Source organism: Etheostoma spectabile, chromosome 9 (genome assembly GCF_008692095.1).
Source record: "Etheostoma spectabile isolate EspeVRDwgs_2016 chromosome 9, UIUC_Espe_1.0, whole genome shotgun sequence".
NCBI classification, from domain to species: Eukaryota; Metazoa; Chordata; class Actinopteri; order Perciformes; family Percidae; genus Etheostoma; species Etheostoma spectabile.
Genome location: NC_045741.1, coordinates 793986 through 810492, shown reverse-complemented (window position 1 = coordinate 810492; position 16507 = coordinate 793986). Strand labels below are relative to the sequence as shown.

The window sequence follows — 16507 nt, the reverse complement described above, 5'->3', positions numbered from 1 at the left end:
CTGGGTAGCCCGTAGGTTCTCTTGCTGAGGTCAGAAGGGGAGACTAAAGCAGACCTTCTGTGTCAGCCACTGTTATTTATTTGGAGTTCAGGCTCTATTCATCACCCTGTTGCCACTCTGTGCAGTCTTCCTGCTTGGAAGACAGCAGTCATCTCTCCAAGCATTTCCTCTGCATCCCACCTTTACAGTCCCATGATCAACGTTTCATGAGAGGCACCTCAAGGTGGGGCTAAATAGTCTTATATTCCCAATCATGTGGCGTAGGCGGAGTCTGACTCTCATGCTCTTTGCTATTCTGTTGCCTGCCCAGCCTGTATTGTAGCCTATATGACAAAAGCAAGGGGATGGAGTGAGTAAAATAAATCCACTCTCATTATTTCTCACAGACACTTTTTGTAATTTGGCAGAAAGAGGAGGTTTTGGATCACGGCGCAACATTACAAGAAAACGTGTCCTGGTTAACGTTAGTGCTATTAGAAAGCTGCCTATTTCTTTTACGCACACCCTACTCCAGTAAAAGCAACGGCAGTTCAGATCAGATTTCACATTCAGCTGCGACCAGCTGAGACAGACAGCCAGAGAGCAGGAGGGCTCATATCTCCGCTTTCCCCTCTGATACCCCCGCTACAAAAAGCCCCTGCGAGGAACAACCGGCTGCGCTACGAAAATATTACACACCCGGGATTTTTCCCCTTCTTTTTTATTTTATGTATTTTTGCAGGATTTCAGTAGAGCTGCAGAGAAGTAGATAGAGAAGCAGAAGAGATGGACGAGCAGACGAGGCTGATGCACTCTCACACGGGGGTAGGCATGGCAGGGCACCCCGGCCTGCCGCAGCATATGCAGGAAGGCAACGGAGGAACGGACGGAGACGGAAGAAAACAGGACATTGGAGACATTTTACAGCAAATTATGACCATCACGGATCAAAGTCTGGACGAAGCCCAAGCTAGGTAACGATTTGCTCCGATTCAGTCTCTTCTTCCACTGTCAGGAGGAGCCGGCGGCAAACTAAATAGCCTACACATTTAAAAAAGAAGGGAAAGAAAAAAATCTAAATGGACATTTCTAAATTTACAATACGATGCGGTGTAGATGGGACTATAAATGGAAGGGTTTTGCAAGAGCAGGCTTGTGCAAAACAGTAGTAAACAACGATGGCATGCAAATCACTAGTTTGCTTCACATTTAAATAAGTCGCCGCTAAAAGAGAAAATAAAAGTGTGAATGTTGCTGTGACATGCCAATATGTCGCCCACGGAGAGTATTTTAAACGCACTTCACACCTTAACAGTCAAGGGGCATTCACGGTATCAAAAAGAATATAGCTGATATTTTATTTTCTAAATAAAGAAATGTAATGGTGAGTATATAACAGTTTAAATTGGCTTACATCATAACTGCGTGGTTTAGTAAATAGAGTCCAACTTTATTACTTGTGATACACAATTCAAAATTGCATCCATCTTGTGTAATCCACGATAAATTCAGTAAAGCTGATTGACAAAAGTTATACATTTCAAATGTTTTGTTTCATTGTTTACGTTGGTAAAAATATATATAAATATGAATTGTATAATTTGACAGGACAAAATATAAAGCTAAATACTATGTTTTACTTTGTATGTAGGTAAATCTAATACTACTGGAGCACATGTGTTGGCTACATATATAATATTTATACATCTATTCGAAAATAGTTTAGTTTAGTATTATCTGTTCCTGTTATTGTACTTCAGTATTTATCTAAAAAATAGAAATTATGGTAGGCAGCCTTGTTGTCCAGCAATGTAGAGATTGAATAAGTTTTAGAAATAATGTTAATTATTGAGCCACTTTCTGTTTCAGGAAACACGCACTGAACTGTCACAGAATGAAGCCAGCTCTTTTCAATGTCTTGTGTGAAATCAAAGAAAAAACAGGTATGTTCATATTAATTCTGCACTATTATGAGAGAGTCACTGTTGTTGTCCTGAATCTGTCTACGAGAAATACTTCTGGTCTTCTTAACCAGGTGAAATGAATTAAATACTGCACAGAGGTTTTTAATGGAGCATCAAAAATATCCAGATGCAGCTCTGTGAGGGCTATTTTATCATCAAAGGATAACGTTAATTTGCTATTCAGACTCAAATTCATACAGGAAAACCGGATGTTGCATAGTCACAATACAATTCACCATATAAATTTCATTGGCATTTGTAGCTATAAAGTCAGCGTGTTTTAACTATTTCACAGTAAGAACTGTGGACAATTACTTTAAGCAGTCCTTATTAATTATTGTGTCAAAATATGAATGAGGTTTTTTTGATGCTATTGTGGAATAATAGTGAGTATTGAGCAAAAGTGTCACAAGCACGTTGATGTCTCCCCTTGTGAGTTAACTGTCAAGTCTAGTGAATATGTCATATTCTCTTTTGTATTGTGTCTCTCTATTAAAGCAGTTGTGAGAGAGCACGTCAGCAGAATAATTGCTAGGAGAGAAATAATGTAACATAGGAGGCGTAAGTCATGTTTCCAAATCATTTTCCCTGTGACATTTTTGAAATTGGCACAGATAGAATTCAATGCACTTCAGACTGATAGCGTGCGTCTCATCTTTTATTTTCCTGTCTTTAGATTGATGTGCTATAGGACTCTTCAAAACTTACACTGCTGAGATATTGAGTTGCCAGCATGCTGGTTTTCTACGAGAGCCAGTGATTTTTGGGTGTTTCACACTCATTAGTGCATGAAATCAAGTGGAATTGATGGAGGATGAAGCAGATATTGTTTTCATTGTCTCCAAAGTTGCACTTGCTCATACCTGACCTTTGTAGTGGTGTTGACTCGTGTGTGATACCACCCTCGCCTGGTGCTTTCATGGATGTTTTCATTTTGGATTTTATTGAAGTTCACCTCACTGCCTACCCCCAAGCCCGACAGTTTATCTTAAATCGGCCAATGTCTTAGGAAAGAGCAGGGGGCCTTTTGAAGCCTGCTGGCTCGCTCCTCTTTTTTGTTGTCTCGGTAGGTTTTTTTGAAGGGGAGTGACACAGTTATGCATAGTGTTTTACTCCCTGGCGCTTCTCAGAGTTCATCCAAAGTTCGGCTCTGTTGAGAGTACAAAGTAACTTGGACCTCTTCCTGCTTGCACACCCATTCTTTTCTCTTTTAGCTGGCAACCTAGATGTACAAGGTGCAGCTTACGGAGCTTTACACTGGAGGTCTGGTGCTTGTCTAGTTTGTGTAGACTTTCATTGTAGCTTTGTTCTAAGTTTTAGTGAAAAAGATTTCCCATTAACTACAGTTCAAACTGTTTCTCTATTTCTGGTTTGATTTTAAGATTGATTATTTTTATTTTATCATATAACTTGATAATTACACTACACAAAACGTATTTTCTAAATAAGCCTTCCGTTAATCCTTGGTATGTTTACTATTGTGGCTTGATTCCACGGCATATAAAAATCATTGTGTGTTAGGAATAATTGCGCTTTAAATAATTTTTAACAGCCGTCGGTCTCAACATCTCGGCAGTGCTGTCAATTTTAGTGTAAATAAAACACAGTTTTATAAAGATCCATTTCCACCCACTAACTCTGTTAAAAAACATCCTTTTTCTCACACATTGGGGGAAAAGTAACGATATAAATGTTTTGCTCCCTCTAGTGGATTGGATTCCTTTGAAAATTTTATTTAAACATCTATTAAAGTGACTGACAAGGGTAAAAAATCTTTTTGACCTTTCATTTCTTATTTTACTTTTCACTTCATTTTGGGTTTGAGGTTTTTTTAATTTATAGAAATGAAATTATAGCTATGATGTCATGGGCTATTTAGGTTTTCTAATTTTGATAGTATAATGGCATTTGTAGTATGGGCACTCTATAAGTGAAAGACGTTATTTGGCTTACAGGTTTTCTTTACCAAAATTACGTCAAGGCGTGAGGTTTAATTATGCAACTTTGTTCTTTTTATATTAGAGTCATTATTTCAGTATTCTAAAACAGAACCAAGGACCTTTCTGTCTCCTCCTTTTGTACCAGTAGTGGAACTTCCCAGTTCCACCTTTCAATATGTTAGAGTGCATGTAGACCAGCCAAGTCCAAAATCTTTGGCTACTCCTCAGAGCTGCAGTTGAGCCACTATAACTTCTTTGTCCCAAGTACCATGTGAGTGCAGAGACAATGTACATCCACAGAGCTGCTATTTGCTTGTGTGTATTTTCCATCCCTGGCTGTCCCTGGAGCGGCTGACAGCACCTGCAGGACACAATGCCAGTGTTGATCTAGGGCCTGAACTTCTGACCTAGTCTGTGTATTTTTACTGGGCCAAAGTAAGAGATGGCCCACAGAAATGTTGTGCAGTATAAACAAGCACAATGGTGCAGCAACACCAGAGAGGAAAGGACAAGGAAGGAACACTTTATTTAAACCAGTGGCTCTTTTTTTCTTTTTTTGACAGACATCCGCTTTGTCTGTACTCAGTTTCATTCCAGGCATATTTGGGTTGTCTTTTTCACTTCAAAGGAATACTATTTTTCAGACACCGTGCATGATTGTGCTTGTGTGTGGCATAGTACATTCCTGAGAAAAGACAAAGCATAAAATATATAATGCATATTATAGTACTTTGTTATTAAAATGTTAGGAAAGGTTCTCACAGAGACTTTCCAAACATATTTCTAAACAATTTGACTCCACTGCTATTGACCCATGAAACCTTATCCTTCCACTAACTGAATGTAAGTAAATAGTCTGGTGAAGAGAGGGATATGAAACAGTATGACACAACTTAATCCTGGTTTTCACTTTCTCTATGTAATCTTTCTATCTATGAAAAAAAGATATTTTTTAAGGTGGACTGTTTTCTCTTGGTCTTCACCATCAGTTTTTATGATTGATGAAAAGGCCTCTTCAGATAAGCAAATGCTTGACAAACTGATTTGGAAAATGAGACGCCTTGACCTCTGTAAACACTTCACCAACATCATAAATCTCTGGCAGTGTCAAACAAAACCACTCCTTGACTGAGCTGCTCAGTAAATGTGCTGCTCTGACTTGCTGTTTAATTTTTTCCCTCTCAACCTCGACAAAAGGCCAGCTTTCTTGTGGCCCATGTTTGTGTAGTGTAAGGTTTCAAGCCTGGGGGATCCTCCATTTATAAAAAATGACTAGCCGAGTGATGTAATGTTATTTTTTGAAGGGTGAAAATAGGGTGTTTTACAGAGGGCAGCGGAGTAGTGTTTGACAAGATGAAATGAGCCAGAGGTCTGATTATGGAAGGAGCATGGAAGCCTACACTATATTGACTTGTCAGTCCATTCAGATGCTTGGCATATGCCAATTTGTATTACAGAGGCTGAACACAGCTGAGCTCAACGCATTTTCAGGCAGCTTTCACGGTGATCAGGTAGGAATTTCAAAAGTAGTACAATCTGGTGTCAAACAATTAAAACTAAACTTGGGTGGCAGTCCCCATATGGACCAAAGTATGGTGGTGAACGGGTTGCTGGAGAGGTGCCAGTTTACTTCCTGTGCACTGCCAAGATGCTCTTGAGCAAGGCACCGAACCCCCAACTGCTCAAGGTGCCATTCCATGGGCAGCCCCCTCACTCTGACATCTCTCCATTAGAGTATTGTGTTATGTGTATAATGATAACAGAGTGAAAACATTGTAATTTCCCTTGCAGGATTAATAAAGTATAAATTATTATTATTTATTCAGTGTTTACCGTAGAGTAGTTAAAACCCAAATTCAATTTTGACAGTGTACACAGACCAGCTGCCTCCAGCCCCTTCCCCTCGTGGGGTTGCGTGCCGCGTGTATGACAGCGTCAGCGTTGCATATGGTCAGACAGGCTATAGTTACGTTAGTAGTAGCACGCTGCTGGTGGTCTTGCAATGGAATTAACTGTTCTAATAAAACCGTAGAAAGAACGCAGCCATGCTGCTGTGAAAGCTTCCCAAACATTATTTATCAGAGTTTGGCTGTTACCTCTCTCCGTGGCAGTCTCCTCTGCTTCATATTTTTATAAGCTAGCTAACCAAAGCTGACTGGAGCTAACCGCTAATCAGAGCTAATCGTTGCTAACCGAGCCTTACGTTCTCCTTGCCTGTATCCATTAAAGGTCCCATGACCAAATTCTCTGGGCGGGCAAAGCAGAGAAAGGGGATGCAACCTTGCCCCTTATGACCTCATAAGGGGCATTATTCCAGATTGGCCCATCTGAGCCTTTTTTTCCCTCAAAGGCAGAGTAGGATACCCAGGGCTCGGTTTACACCTATTGCCTGTTCTAGCCACTGGGGGACGACAGGCAGGTTGGGGGAACGCATATTAATGTTAAAAACCTCATAAAGTTAAATCTTCATGCCATGGGACCTTTAACTGTATTTAAGGATCCAAGCCCAAATAAAACCTTTCATTTTATTAATTTGATCAAATGAGATTGAAATGAGTGCAACAGGATATGTATAGTACAAAATAGCATGTTTAGGATCCCCAAATCACGGATTAATACACTTAAAAAAACAAGCAATGATCAATCCAACAAAAGGAACAAGAATTAACTTTAGATAAAACTAGTCTTATATGATTATCAGGAGTTAGAAGGGAACCGAGTTGAGATTAATGATAGCATGTAACTTTCTATCATACTACATTATTACAGGTATTTTATCTGCTGCACGTTTGGCAAAAAGAAGATTTAATTGAAGCACGTCATGGCTACACTTTTTTTGTCATTTGTCTAAAATTTAACAAGCAATTTGTTGTATTTTAGCAAAATACTGAAAGCAGAAGAAATGCAGAACTGAGTAGGCTACAATATCTGTTTATTTATTATTTAAGTTATATAATTATCATCGCATATTTTCCTCATATCGTGCAGCCTTAGTAACTACCCTGAAATTGTGTCAAATGCTGCAGTGTCGCAATATTTTCATCTGTATCTGTATCATCTTTTAGTCTAATTTGTATGTAAATTGTTTTTTTTTAATAAATTATCTGATAATGTTTTGTAGTCATTGTTTTTTGCTTTTGTTTGACTAGTTCATAACTGAACCCATTTATTTCTAAACCCAGCCACTACACGCCGCGCAGTCACATCGTGCGCCACACACCACTGCAAGTACATTCTCAACCTGTGGGAAACAATGTTATTATAAGTTTAAATTAATCTCCAACAGTTTTGATAAGTAATTTATCATTTAAGTCATAATTAAATCAACATGCCAAACATTCTGTGGTTCTGGCTTCTCCAATGTGACGATTTTCTGCTGTTCTTTGTTTTATATCATTGTAAACTGGACTTTTTGGGGATTTAGAATGTTAACAGGACAAAACTAGGGCTGCAAATTACGTAAAAGATTAGTCAATTTTTAAAATATTTGCCAATACATTTTCTGTCTATTGACAATTCAATTAATTGACTATTGTCTATTCAAAACAAGACATTTGAAGACTCTGGAAATTTGTGACTGGCATTCATATTTTGTAGACCGAGTGATTGATCAACTACTGGAAAAATGATCATAAACTTAATGAATATTATAAAAAATAAGCATAAAAGGGCAGCAACTAACTATTATTTTTATTACCCATTAATCTGTCAAATTATTGTGTAATGTGACGACAAAAGGAATTCATTTTGTGCTACTGTGTGCATCTCAAACTGACATTTCTATCAAAAATCCATCTTAAGGAGTATCTGTACTGAGGTTTTCTGGGCTTGATGTTAACCAGCAGGTAGAAAAAGTGTATGTTAGCTTGTCTGTATTACAAGGCGATGTATATGTCGGTTCTGATAGCGAGCGTTCTGTCACGGGGCTGTGCTTCCCCTCTCGTGCCCGTCTCTCGGTGGACAGAGAGACGACTCTGATACATGCAGCTTTTGTCTCCTTCTTATCCTTCCTCCTCAATGCTGATACAGCAGCATTCAGGGCGATGAAAATGGCAAGCTCGCTGCCACAGCTGCTTCCCCAATTTCTCTGCTTAATTATCCACTGAGAGAGAGGAAGATCTGAAGGCTATGTCTTCTCCGAATATACAGACAACTGGGCAGAGATGTGTTTTGATTAACATTAGGCATGTTCTGACCTTTTATTGTGTTTGATGCAGAATCATAATCACAGAATCATCAGCGAGTGACAGCATTGTAAATGGTGTGTTAATACCATTACAGTATAGAACAATGTGGTTACATTATACATTATGCAAATTGTCATTTTCCTAATTGATACATGTTAATCATATTAAGGAGCTTAATTATAGGAATCTTACTTGGCTGCCATTTGATAATTAACACTGACATCACATGTACAAGGAATGTGATGTATTTTTTTTTCTTTACTGTGAGAGCCTCATCTCATCTTCCAGCAAAATATTGTTTTTTATATTTTTAACTGGTATATTTTCTGAATTTCCTGTACTGATCAATGATTCTTTTCCCTTTTGGCTGAAGGCCACTGGAATGCAGTTTGTAGAAAAATTACATTAAGCTCCAAGCAGCCCTGCCAGTGTGGAGATTACAGAATGATGGAAAGATCCAAGTAGACTTGTAAAAGAGCACGGGCCTCAATCTTTTACCTGACCGTCGACTCCAGTTCTCAACGCATTGCTTAAATATCACTGTTCTGCCATTTACCCTGTTAAAGTCTCCCTTTGCAATCTCAGTCCCTGCAGGTTTGGCCTGCCTTTTTTTTTTTACAGGGCTTCTTAATATGTTATGAATTTAATCAAGTCTGTAAATTTGTTATGCACGTCAAATTGAACATGCAATGGCACATTTGGATGTGGTTGCCATACCAACCCCCCAGGAGTTCGTTTTCCATAATGTAGTGTTTGGAATCTCATTTCCTCCACTTTCTCCCGCTGCTACTTGTAGACTTCACCTCCAGGCTTCCACTGTATGTTCACTATGAAAGTCACTTGGCTGCCACAGCTTTCAAACACTGGAGGGAGGAAAAAAGAAAAGAGAGGGAGAGAGAGGCCTCTCTCCATGTAGTGGAAATGACACAAATTAATATACACTACTTAAACCAGACCAAGATTAATGGTTCCCTTTCGCTGCAGCTTAGTCCCACTGTCAGTTGCCGGGTGCTCGTTGGACAAAATCAACACTAATCAACATTTATTCCACTTTCGCCCTGGGCTCTCGGGAGTCTGGCGGGACTGCCCCCCCCCCCCACCCACCTACCGCTTCCCTCCGAGCAATCCTCCCCTCCCTTCGTCCGTCTCGCTACGCTTTTCACCTCTCATCCAGCTCCTCCATACATCACCCTCCTCACATTGCTTGGCTCCTCAGAGGAGAGTGCGCCCCCTCCTATCAGGCCACATTAGAGTCATGATAGATTTTCTCTTTTCATTTGCATCTGATACTTAACACAGCAAAGCAGTTGCTCTGTCACTTTACAGTACAAATGTGTGTGTGTGTGTGTGTGTGGTGTGGTGTGCGTGCGTGCGTGTGTGTGTGTGTGTGTGTGTGTGTGTGTGTGGTGTGTGTGTAGGGGTACGTTTGTGTGTATTTTTTAAATAGTCATTTTAGCCAGTAATCTTATCTGCACTCAGTTTCCACTGCATTATAAAAAACAGAATATGCATTCACCGTTTACTTCTCAGTGGGTGCAGTGTATTTATACATTTATACAACACTTGGGCGGCTGTGGCTCATTGGTAGAGTGGTTGCCTGCCAATTGGAAGGTTGGTTGCTCTATCCCGTGTCCTTGGGCAAGACACTGAACCCCGAGTTGCTCCCAGTGCTGTGCCATTGTAGTGTAAATGTGTGTTTTTATCTGATGAGCAGGTGACACCTTGTACGGCAGCCTCGGCCACAGTGTGTAAATGGTTCCTGTAGCATGTAAAAGCACTTTGAGTAGTTGTTAAAACTAGAAAAGCGCTATATAAGAACAGTCCATTTACATTTTTATTCCTGGAAAGTAGCATTTTAAATACCCGCTACAGGGAAACTGGTCCAAATAAGTGTATCATACAAATTATTTAGATTTCTGTGACTGGCAGTAGTGGCATCCACAGATCTGCTGACTCTCACCAGCAGCCCTCCTCACTGACCAACATTAAGCATCCCGCAAAGGCTAGTTCAACTGCTGCTTCTCATCTCTTTGTTATTCCACAGGCTGTGATAAAAATACACTCAGAGGGGCGATTATTTAGAAACACACCTTACATTTAAAAATGTCTATTTTACTAACTGTAAATGTAGTTTACACTATTCCAGCCCTGTCTTCTAAAAATGTTGTTTCCATACAACTAAACTTTATTCTTAATTACGGTTCTAAACATAATTGAGAATGCGGTTTAGTTTAATATTCATATTAATATGAATATTATTGTTATTATTATTAGTAGTAGTAGTAGTAGTAGTAGTATTAGTATTAATTTTCTAATTGTCTAAATGTGGAAATACATTGAAAATTCATTCATTCATCTGTAATAGTTAAAAATTCACAGTTTATGAATTCAACAGGTGGTGCCTTGCACTCCAGTGGGGGGTGTATAATGCTGACGCAAAAATGGAGCACAAGCTGTGTGGTACGAAGAAATATAACACTAAACCATCTGACAAATAACTTGAGGATGCATTTTAGATTTACCACCATAGAGGAAAAATTGTGGATAACGTGAGACTGTGTAAAATGCAACTTCCTTACAGAAACGTTAGCTTCGCACTGAAGTGACACAGTGACCGCAAATAAAGTAAATTCTACATAGATTAAAAACAAATTTATATTTGTTTGAAATCAATTATTTTTGAAAAGCATGATTTTTGTACGGTAAGCATGATTTGTTTCATCCCTTATTTTCTGAGTATAAAAATATGAATCATGAATACTACAATTCAGTTTTACTTTCAGGTTTTCATTTATCCAACAGTTGTCTTACCCAATTGTTCTTAATATGGGAGCTAGATGCGCTGGATCTCTTCCCAGCATGCTTGGGTGTGAGCCAGGGAAACACCCTGAACTGGCAAACAGGCCATCAAAGCAATTCAGTTGTTATTAATGACCAGTAATCTAAGATAAAATATCAGTATCAGTCTCAAATTTAGAGACAAAGATGAAATTGTGCAAACAGCTGATGCGTCTTCTTCTACTTTGCCAAGATATTCAGCGCAGTGTTGTCCATCTTGTAGCATTGCATGGCCAGAGGCATTGTCATGCCACCAACTGGCCTCATTGAAGTGACACCAAGTGCTTTGTCAGCTTTGTCTCAGGTGCCAACCTGCGCTTCCCAAAATAAACTGTCATGCAATGTGGCAGGACAGAAAAATGTAGGAGCATGTTGGGGTCCTGCGCCCCCCCTAAAAGCAAACAAATGTTCCATTGCAGAAATGTACTGTGGGTTTGGACGCCTTCCCAGTGCTGACACCAGCTACATGGTGGGGAACTTATAGCAGGGCGTGTGATTGTCTGCAACATCATCAGTGATCACAGACGTAAAACTTGGTGTGTCTCTGCATTAAGGAAGCCTTTTATTGTGAACCTGTTAGTTTGACAGCTCTTTATTTGCAGACATCCTCCTCCAGAAATAGCTATGGTAAGCATTAGCTAGTTCTCTCCTCTTCCTGTTTTATAAATGGTCTGTCATTTTCTCCCTGTGGTGCAACATTTCACTAGGAGAGGATGCACACTTGGTTGAAGTCACTTTCAGGCTGATGTGAGGAGGTTTGAAAGGGTAAGCATTTGGAAAGTCACACGCAGAGATGCCTTAGCGACCTCCAAACTGTAACCACTGGCAGTGGATTAGGCCCTGAGCGTGTGATTCCAGTTACATCACAGGGTGGCCTATGTGCTCTAAAGCATTACATTTTTATGATTAGTGGACTGGAGTAAAGGTGGGAGTCACAAAGGCTTGAAATGCAAATTCTGCCCTCCCCTACATAATGAGGAACCATTAGCTAATCATGCAGACAAAGGGAAGGATTCTGTAGCCTGATAATGTGAGAGGTATAATAATGTTTCACTAAACATGGACTGCCAAGCTGGATAGGTTAGGATTTGAACAGTGTTTGAGGCATGATTATCTACAGTATTTGGGGTTGAAATGGGCCCATTCCTACTGGCTTCTTGGGGGTCACTGCTCCATCCAAGCGGGGAAATAAGCAATACCGTTTAAACGATGTGTGTTACAAAATCATAAATAAAATTATATAAGAACTGACATTATATGTAATATAGTAGAGATTTATAACTAGTTTTTTTTACTTTGATTACACAAGTAAGAAAAGCAAACAGACATAAATTTTGCTAATATTTTAATGGTATATTTTGTAGTTTGGCAAATGCTGCGTTCACGTCTTTCTTTTAGACCACATCTTTCTTTTAGACCTTTTAGACCACATATTATTGTTGTTGTTGATATTGCAAATTTCTGACACCAACAACATCTCTCGCTAAGTAAAGTAACTACAGAGTTGTCAACAAACTGTTGGAAGAATAGCTATAAATGATCCACTACGCGCCAGATGTGTGTTACACAGAACCATCTGAGAAGCCTTCATTGTAAACTGTTTGGAAAAGGGTAGGCACTGGAACCATAAACTGTCTGTTTATTCCATCCCCCATTGTTGTTTTGAACAAACAGTTTCGAGAATCATTCGCACCTAAACCACGCCCAAAGCTGCCAGTAGTACCTCACCAGACGCTGGTTCAGTAGGATGGTAGTTCAAACATGTTTTAGCCTGACAAGATGGATTGTTGTGTGATATGTAATCCCACAATTCTTCAAATCCAGCTGCCATGCAAGGTAAACCACCACTGGCAGTTACAGTTGCTGTACAGCAAAATGAAATCCAACATTACACTACTACACCAACACTAACCTAACACTAATACATTCGATGCGGTTAGTTTAAAGGAGCTATACAGTGTTTGTTTTTAACTGGTTTCACTTGGTAGTGAACCACTACAAATATGCAACACAACAAAAGAAGCTATTTGAGGCTGTTTGTATGGTGTGGCTACAAGGTCAGCAGTGGGGTTGGAATAATGTGTTAACACTCTCAAGTCGGAATTGAGGGTGTTTTTCCTGTTTTTCTCATTTATCTTAAAATGGGAAGCCTGCTAACAGCACTGATTCTGCCTTGATTCTGCCTTGATTGAATGGAGGACATTGGGCACAGGTAGGTGTAATGGGAAATTTTAAGGTTGTTGTAATGGTCAAACCCTTAAATACCAGCGGTGCCGGAACATTTAAGCAATGCAAATGTTTGTGTTTTTTGGTCGCACAAGATAAGCAATTTAGAAGCATCACCATTGTGATGGACACTTTTTACTATTTTCTTAGTCACTAAATTGCATGCGCTAAATAATTATGAATCAATCAAAACTAAGTAATTGGGAGATTAAATGATAATTAAAGTAATGATTAGTTGTCCTTCTAAAAGCCAGCTGGCCACACTGTTGTTGCTATCCCTGCCAATAAATGCACATTGCTACTACCTCTGGTGTAAGGAGATTGTGTTGATAAGTTAATATGCCGACAACAGAGATGAGATAAAGAGGTTTTAGAAGTTTGGAGGATAGTGTAACCTTGATAAAACGCTCATCTCAGTGACATTGATTTTCACCATCCATCTTCATCTGATATGATGTATGCAAATGGTGGCAGTGGCTGGGAGTGGAGTACAGTGCTGTTAAATGGGCCATTTCAAATGTACGTTGTACTATGCTGACTTCCAAAAAATTCACTGTCAGCCAGCTCAGATTTTTTTTGGAGACACTTTTCCACCTTTAACCTATATCTTCTTACGTTTATTCCACTTCTCAATTTATTCCCCCTTTCCTGTCTTTCTTTTTGCATGCCATACCAATTATGTATATATAGACAGTGTCAGAATGGCGAAACATTAACAGCTTGTAGAGAATTATACATTGCTAAATTTCTCTTCTTTTTTTACCTATGTTGGCACAGGCTGTGGAACATTTCTTTGTGTGAGTTCAGGCAGGCTATTACCCTACCTTTTTCATGTTTCAGAAGATATCCATCAACCCTCCTCCAGCCAACATGCATGTATTCTAACTCACCTCAAATATCCTGCCACTACAAATGTAAGCAAGACAATATTACAGTATGCTATTTCATTTTATTTAAAAAAAAAAAGTATTTATCTCGGACAATCAACAGTGTTGCAAGACAAAACTAAAAATTAAAACCACTAAATGAAATACAAACAATCAAAATTTAACAAAAACCCCTATTGCCCCTATTTCACAAAATTATTACAGGGTAAATAGATATGCAAATAAAGCATAAAATCTTTCAGACCTTCAAATAACTTACAGTAATACAACAATATACAACAATACCATTACATTACATTTCTGTTACCATGTTTTGGTCTATTCTTTTATTAATGATTTCTTTAAAATATTTTTGAACTGAATGATATGATGGTTCTGTTTGATGTCATTGTTCAGTCCATTCCATAAGGTCGCCCCGCAAACTGAAATACACATGGTTTTAACAGTAGTTCGCACAAGAGGTTGTCATACATACAACGTCCTCTTAGATGATATCCCCCGTCTCTTTCATTAAACATTGCACATATGTTACATGGTAAATTATTTTCTTTTTACTTTAAACATAAATTGACTTTGGAATTTGTCAATGTCCATAAAAAGATGATTAGTGTGCTCAAAATACCCAGTGTGATTTATTTTTTTGCAATGTGCAAATATTTAGTAAGTTGCTTTTGTAGGTATTTCCCCAAACTTCCACACAATATAACATATATGGTAAAATAAGTGTGCAGTACAGAGTATGTAATGTATTTTGGTTCAATATGTATAATTTTGCCTAACTCACCATGGGTACGTTATTTCTGTATAGAATATCCTGAAGGTGTTTATTGCATTATAAATCATGGTAATTATCCCTTTATGAGTAAGATAAGACCAAATACATTGCATTAAACAACATATGGATAGTTGTTAAAATGCCTGCATGGAAGGTAAAACCTGAACTGACTGAGATAAATAATGAGTCCAATTAGAAGTTGCAGTTATTCTCAACATAGATCGTGTGTTTGAGAACAAATGTTTTTTTTGTCATTAAGATTTTTTTTCACCTCTCAGCTCAGTGGGCCAGGGATGGCCTCTCTCTTTGTGCCTTTTTGTTGGGTGGACCCTATAACAATGAAGCTGTCACTCATCTGCAGGCTTCTTAAGTCCTGAGAATCAGTTCTCAGAAAGGGACTGGAACAATGACTTTTGTTGTCACCCATGTGCGTTTCTGTTGAGCATTCTCTGGACAGTGTCTTACCTTTTAATTAAATGAATCCTTTCCTTCTGAATGAAGCTGAAGGGAGGCAAACTGATAGGTGTCCATACAATTGAAAGGATTGAATATAGTAATGCTGAAAGAGGACATTTAGATCCTGTGATTTGGGTTGAATGCTTTTTTTAAAGGATACTTTCAGTTTATTACAAATAGGGCCTTATTTTAATGGTTTTGCCCTTCATTTATGTCTGTTATGGTAATAATATTATACTTACTAAAGTCACTGCATGGCTACCACAAAGTCTGACAAGGCAAGAAACACAACCAGTCAGACAATCATGTTGTCAAAGAACATCAATCATTGACAACCTCAAAGAGGCATCACCAGTCGACTGGGTAGGCTGTAAAGGGCCACAAGCCAAAATAGGTTGAGAAGCAGTTCTTTAAAACAAGGCAAGTATGCAGGTGTAAATATTTCTTCTCTGATTATTTTGTTGCTGTGAAAAACAAATGAGACAAAATGAGTTGATGAGGTGTAACCTCCTCTCTTATCATATGTAGTTGGGACTTGCTCTCATCTTGACTAATGATGATGTGTGGCACAGGTAGCTGTCAGCGAGGCATGATTAATTAAAAGGGAAACTAGGCCAATTACTCATATTGTTCTAACTGTGGTCAGTGAGCAAGGCTAGTTGTGCTGCCAATGCCTCCACACCCTTCACTGTACCTAGACATCCATAACATTTTGGGTTCTGCAGCTATTTGTGAGACATCTCATCAGCTCCAGGGGCGTCCTTCTGCTCAGACTGTCTCAACACAGACCTGATAACAATTAGTTGGCGTCTGAGGATAGCGCTCTTGTGTCTGCTGAGTTTAAAGTCTTAGAGAAGCACGGAGCCTTTTTTCCACAAACATACAGTTATAGCTGTAATTATTTTTCTGTGTTTGTGTTTTGGAGGCCCAACCATGCAACAGTGATTAGCATTGTTGAGACGCCATTGTCTCACAGCGTTTCTTTCAGTGAACACTGCCTGATGCTTCTCAGCTGCCAGCTGTAGGTCTCACTGCAGGCCAAGTGAAGAGTGCAGAAGTCTTGTTTGTGTTGGACTGCAGTGTTGCTCCCAGCGTGCAGCCTGGCCCTTGTCAGCGGCCCTGTCATATCTGTCTTGGGCCTGTCCCGACAGCCAACCCGGACTCCCACGTCACAAAGGCGGGCTCGTCCTGAGAGAGACAGGTGTCAGCAAACCACCACCCCCCTTCTTAAGCTCATTCAGGCAGATGCCTGCTG

General features: G+C 39.2%; 1 protein-coding gene across 3 annotated transcripts in view; it reads left to right on the top strand.

Annotated features, from left to right (window-relative positions):
- Positions 1 to 309: 309 nt before the first annotated feature.
- The window catches only part of LOC116695584 (pre-B-cell leukemia transcription factor 1), a 63917-nt gene continuing 47719 nt past the window's right edge, over positions 310 to 16507 (top strand). For 2 of the 3 annotated variants that reach the window (XM_032525923.1, XM_032525922.1), the window contains exons 1-2: positions 312 to 953; positions 1849 to 1922. In XM_032525923.1, the coding sequence (XP_032381814.1) occupies positions 766 to 953; positions 1849 to 1922 (262 nt within the window). In that variant the 5' untranslated portion in view covers positions 312 to 765. Of the gene's footprint in view, positions 954 to 1848; positions 1923 to 16507 lie in introns of all 3 variants that reach the window. The other variant, XM_032525924.1, reaches the window with a different exon arrangement.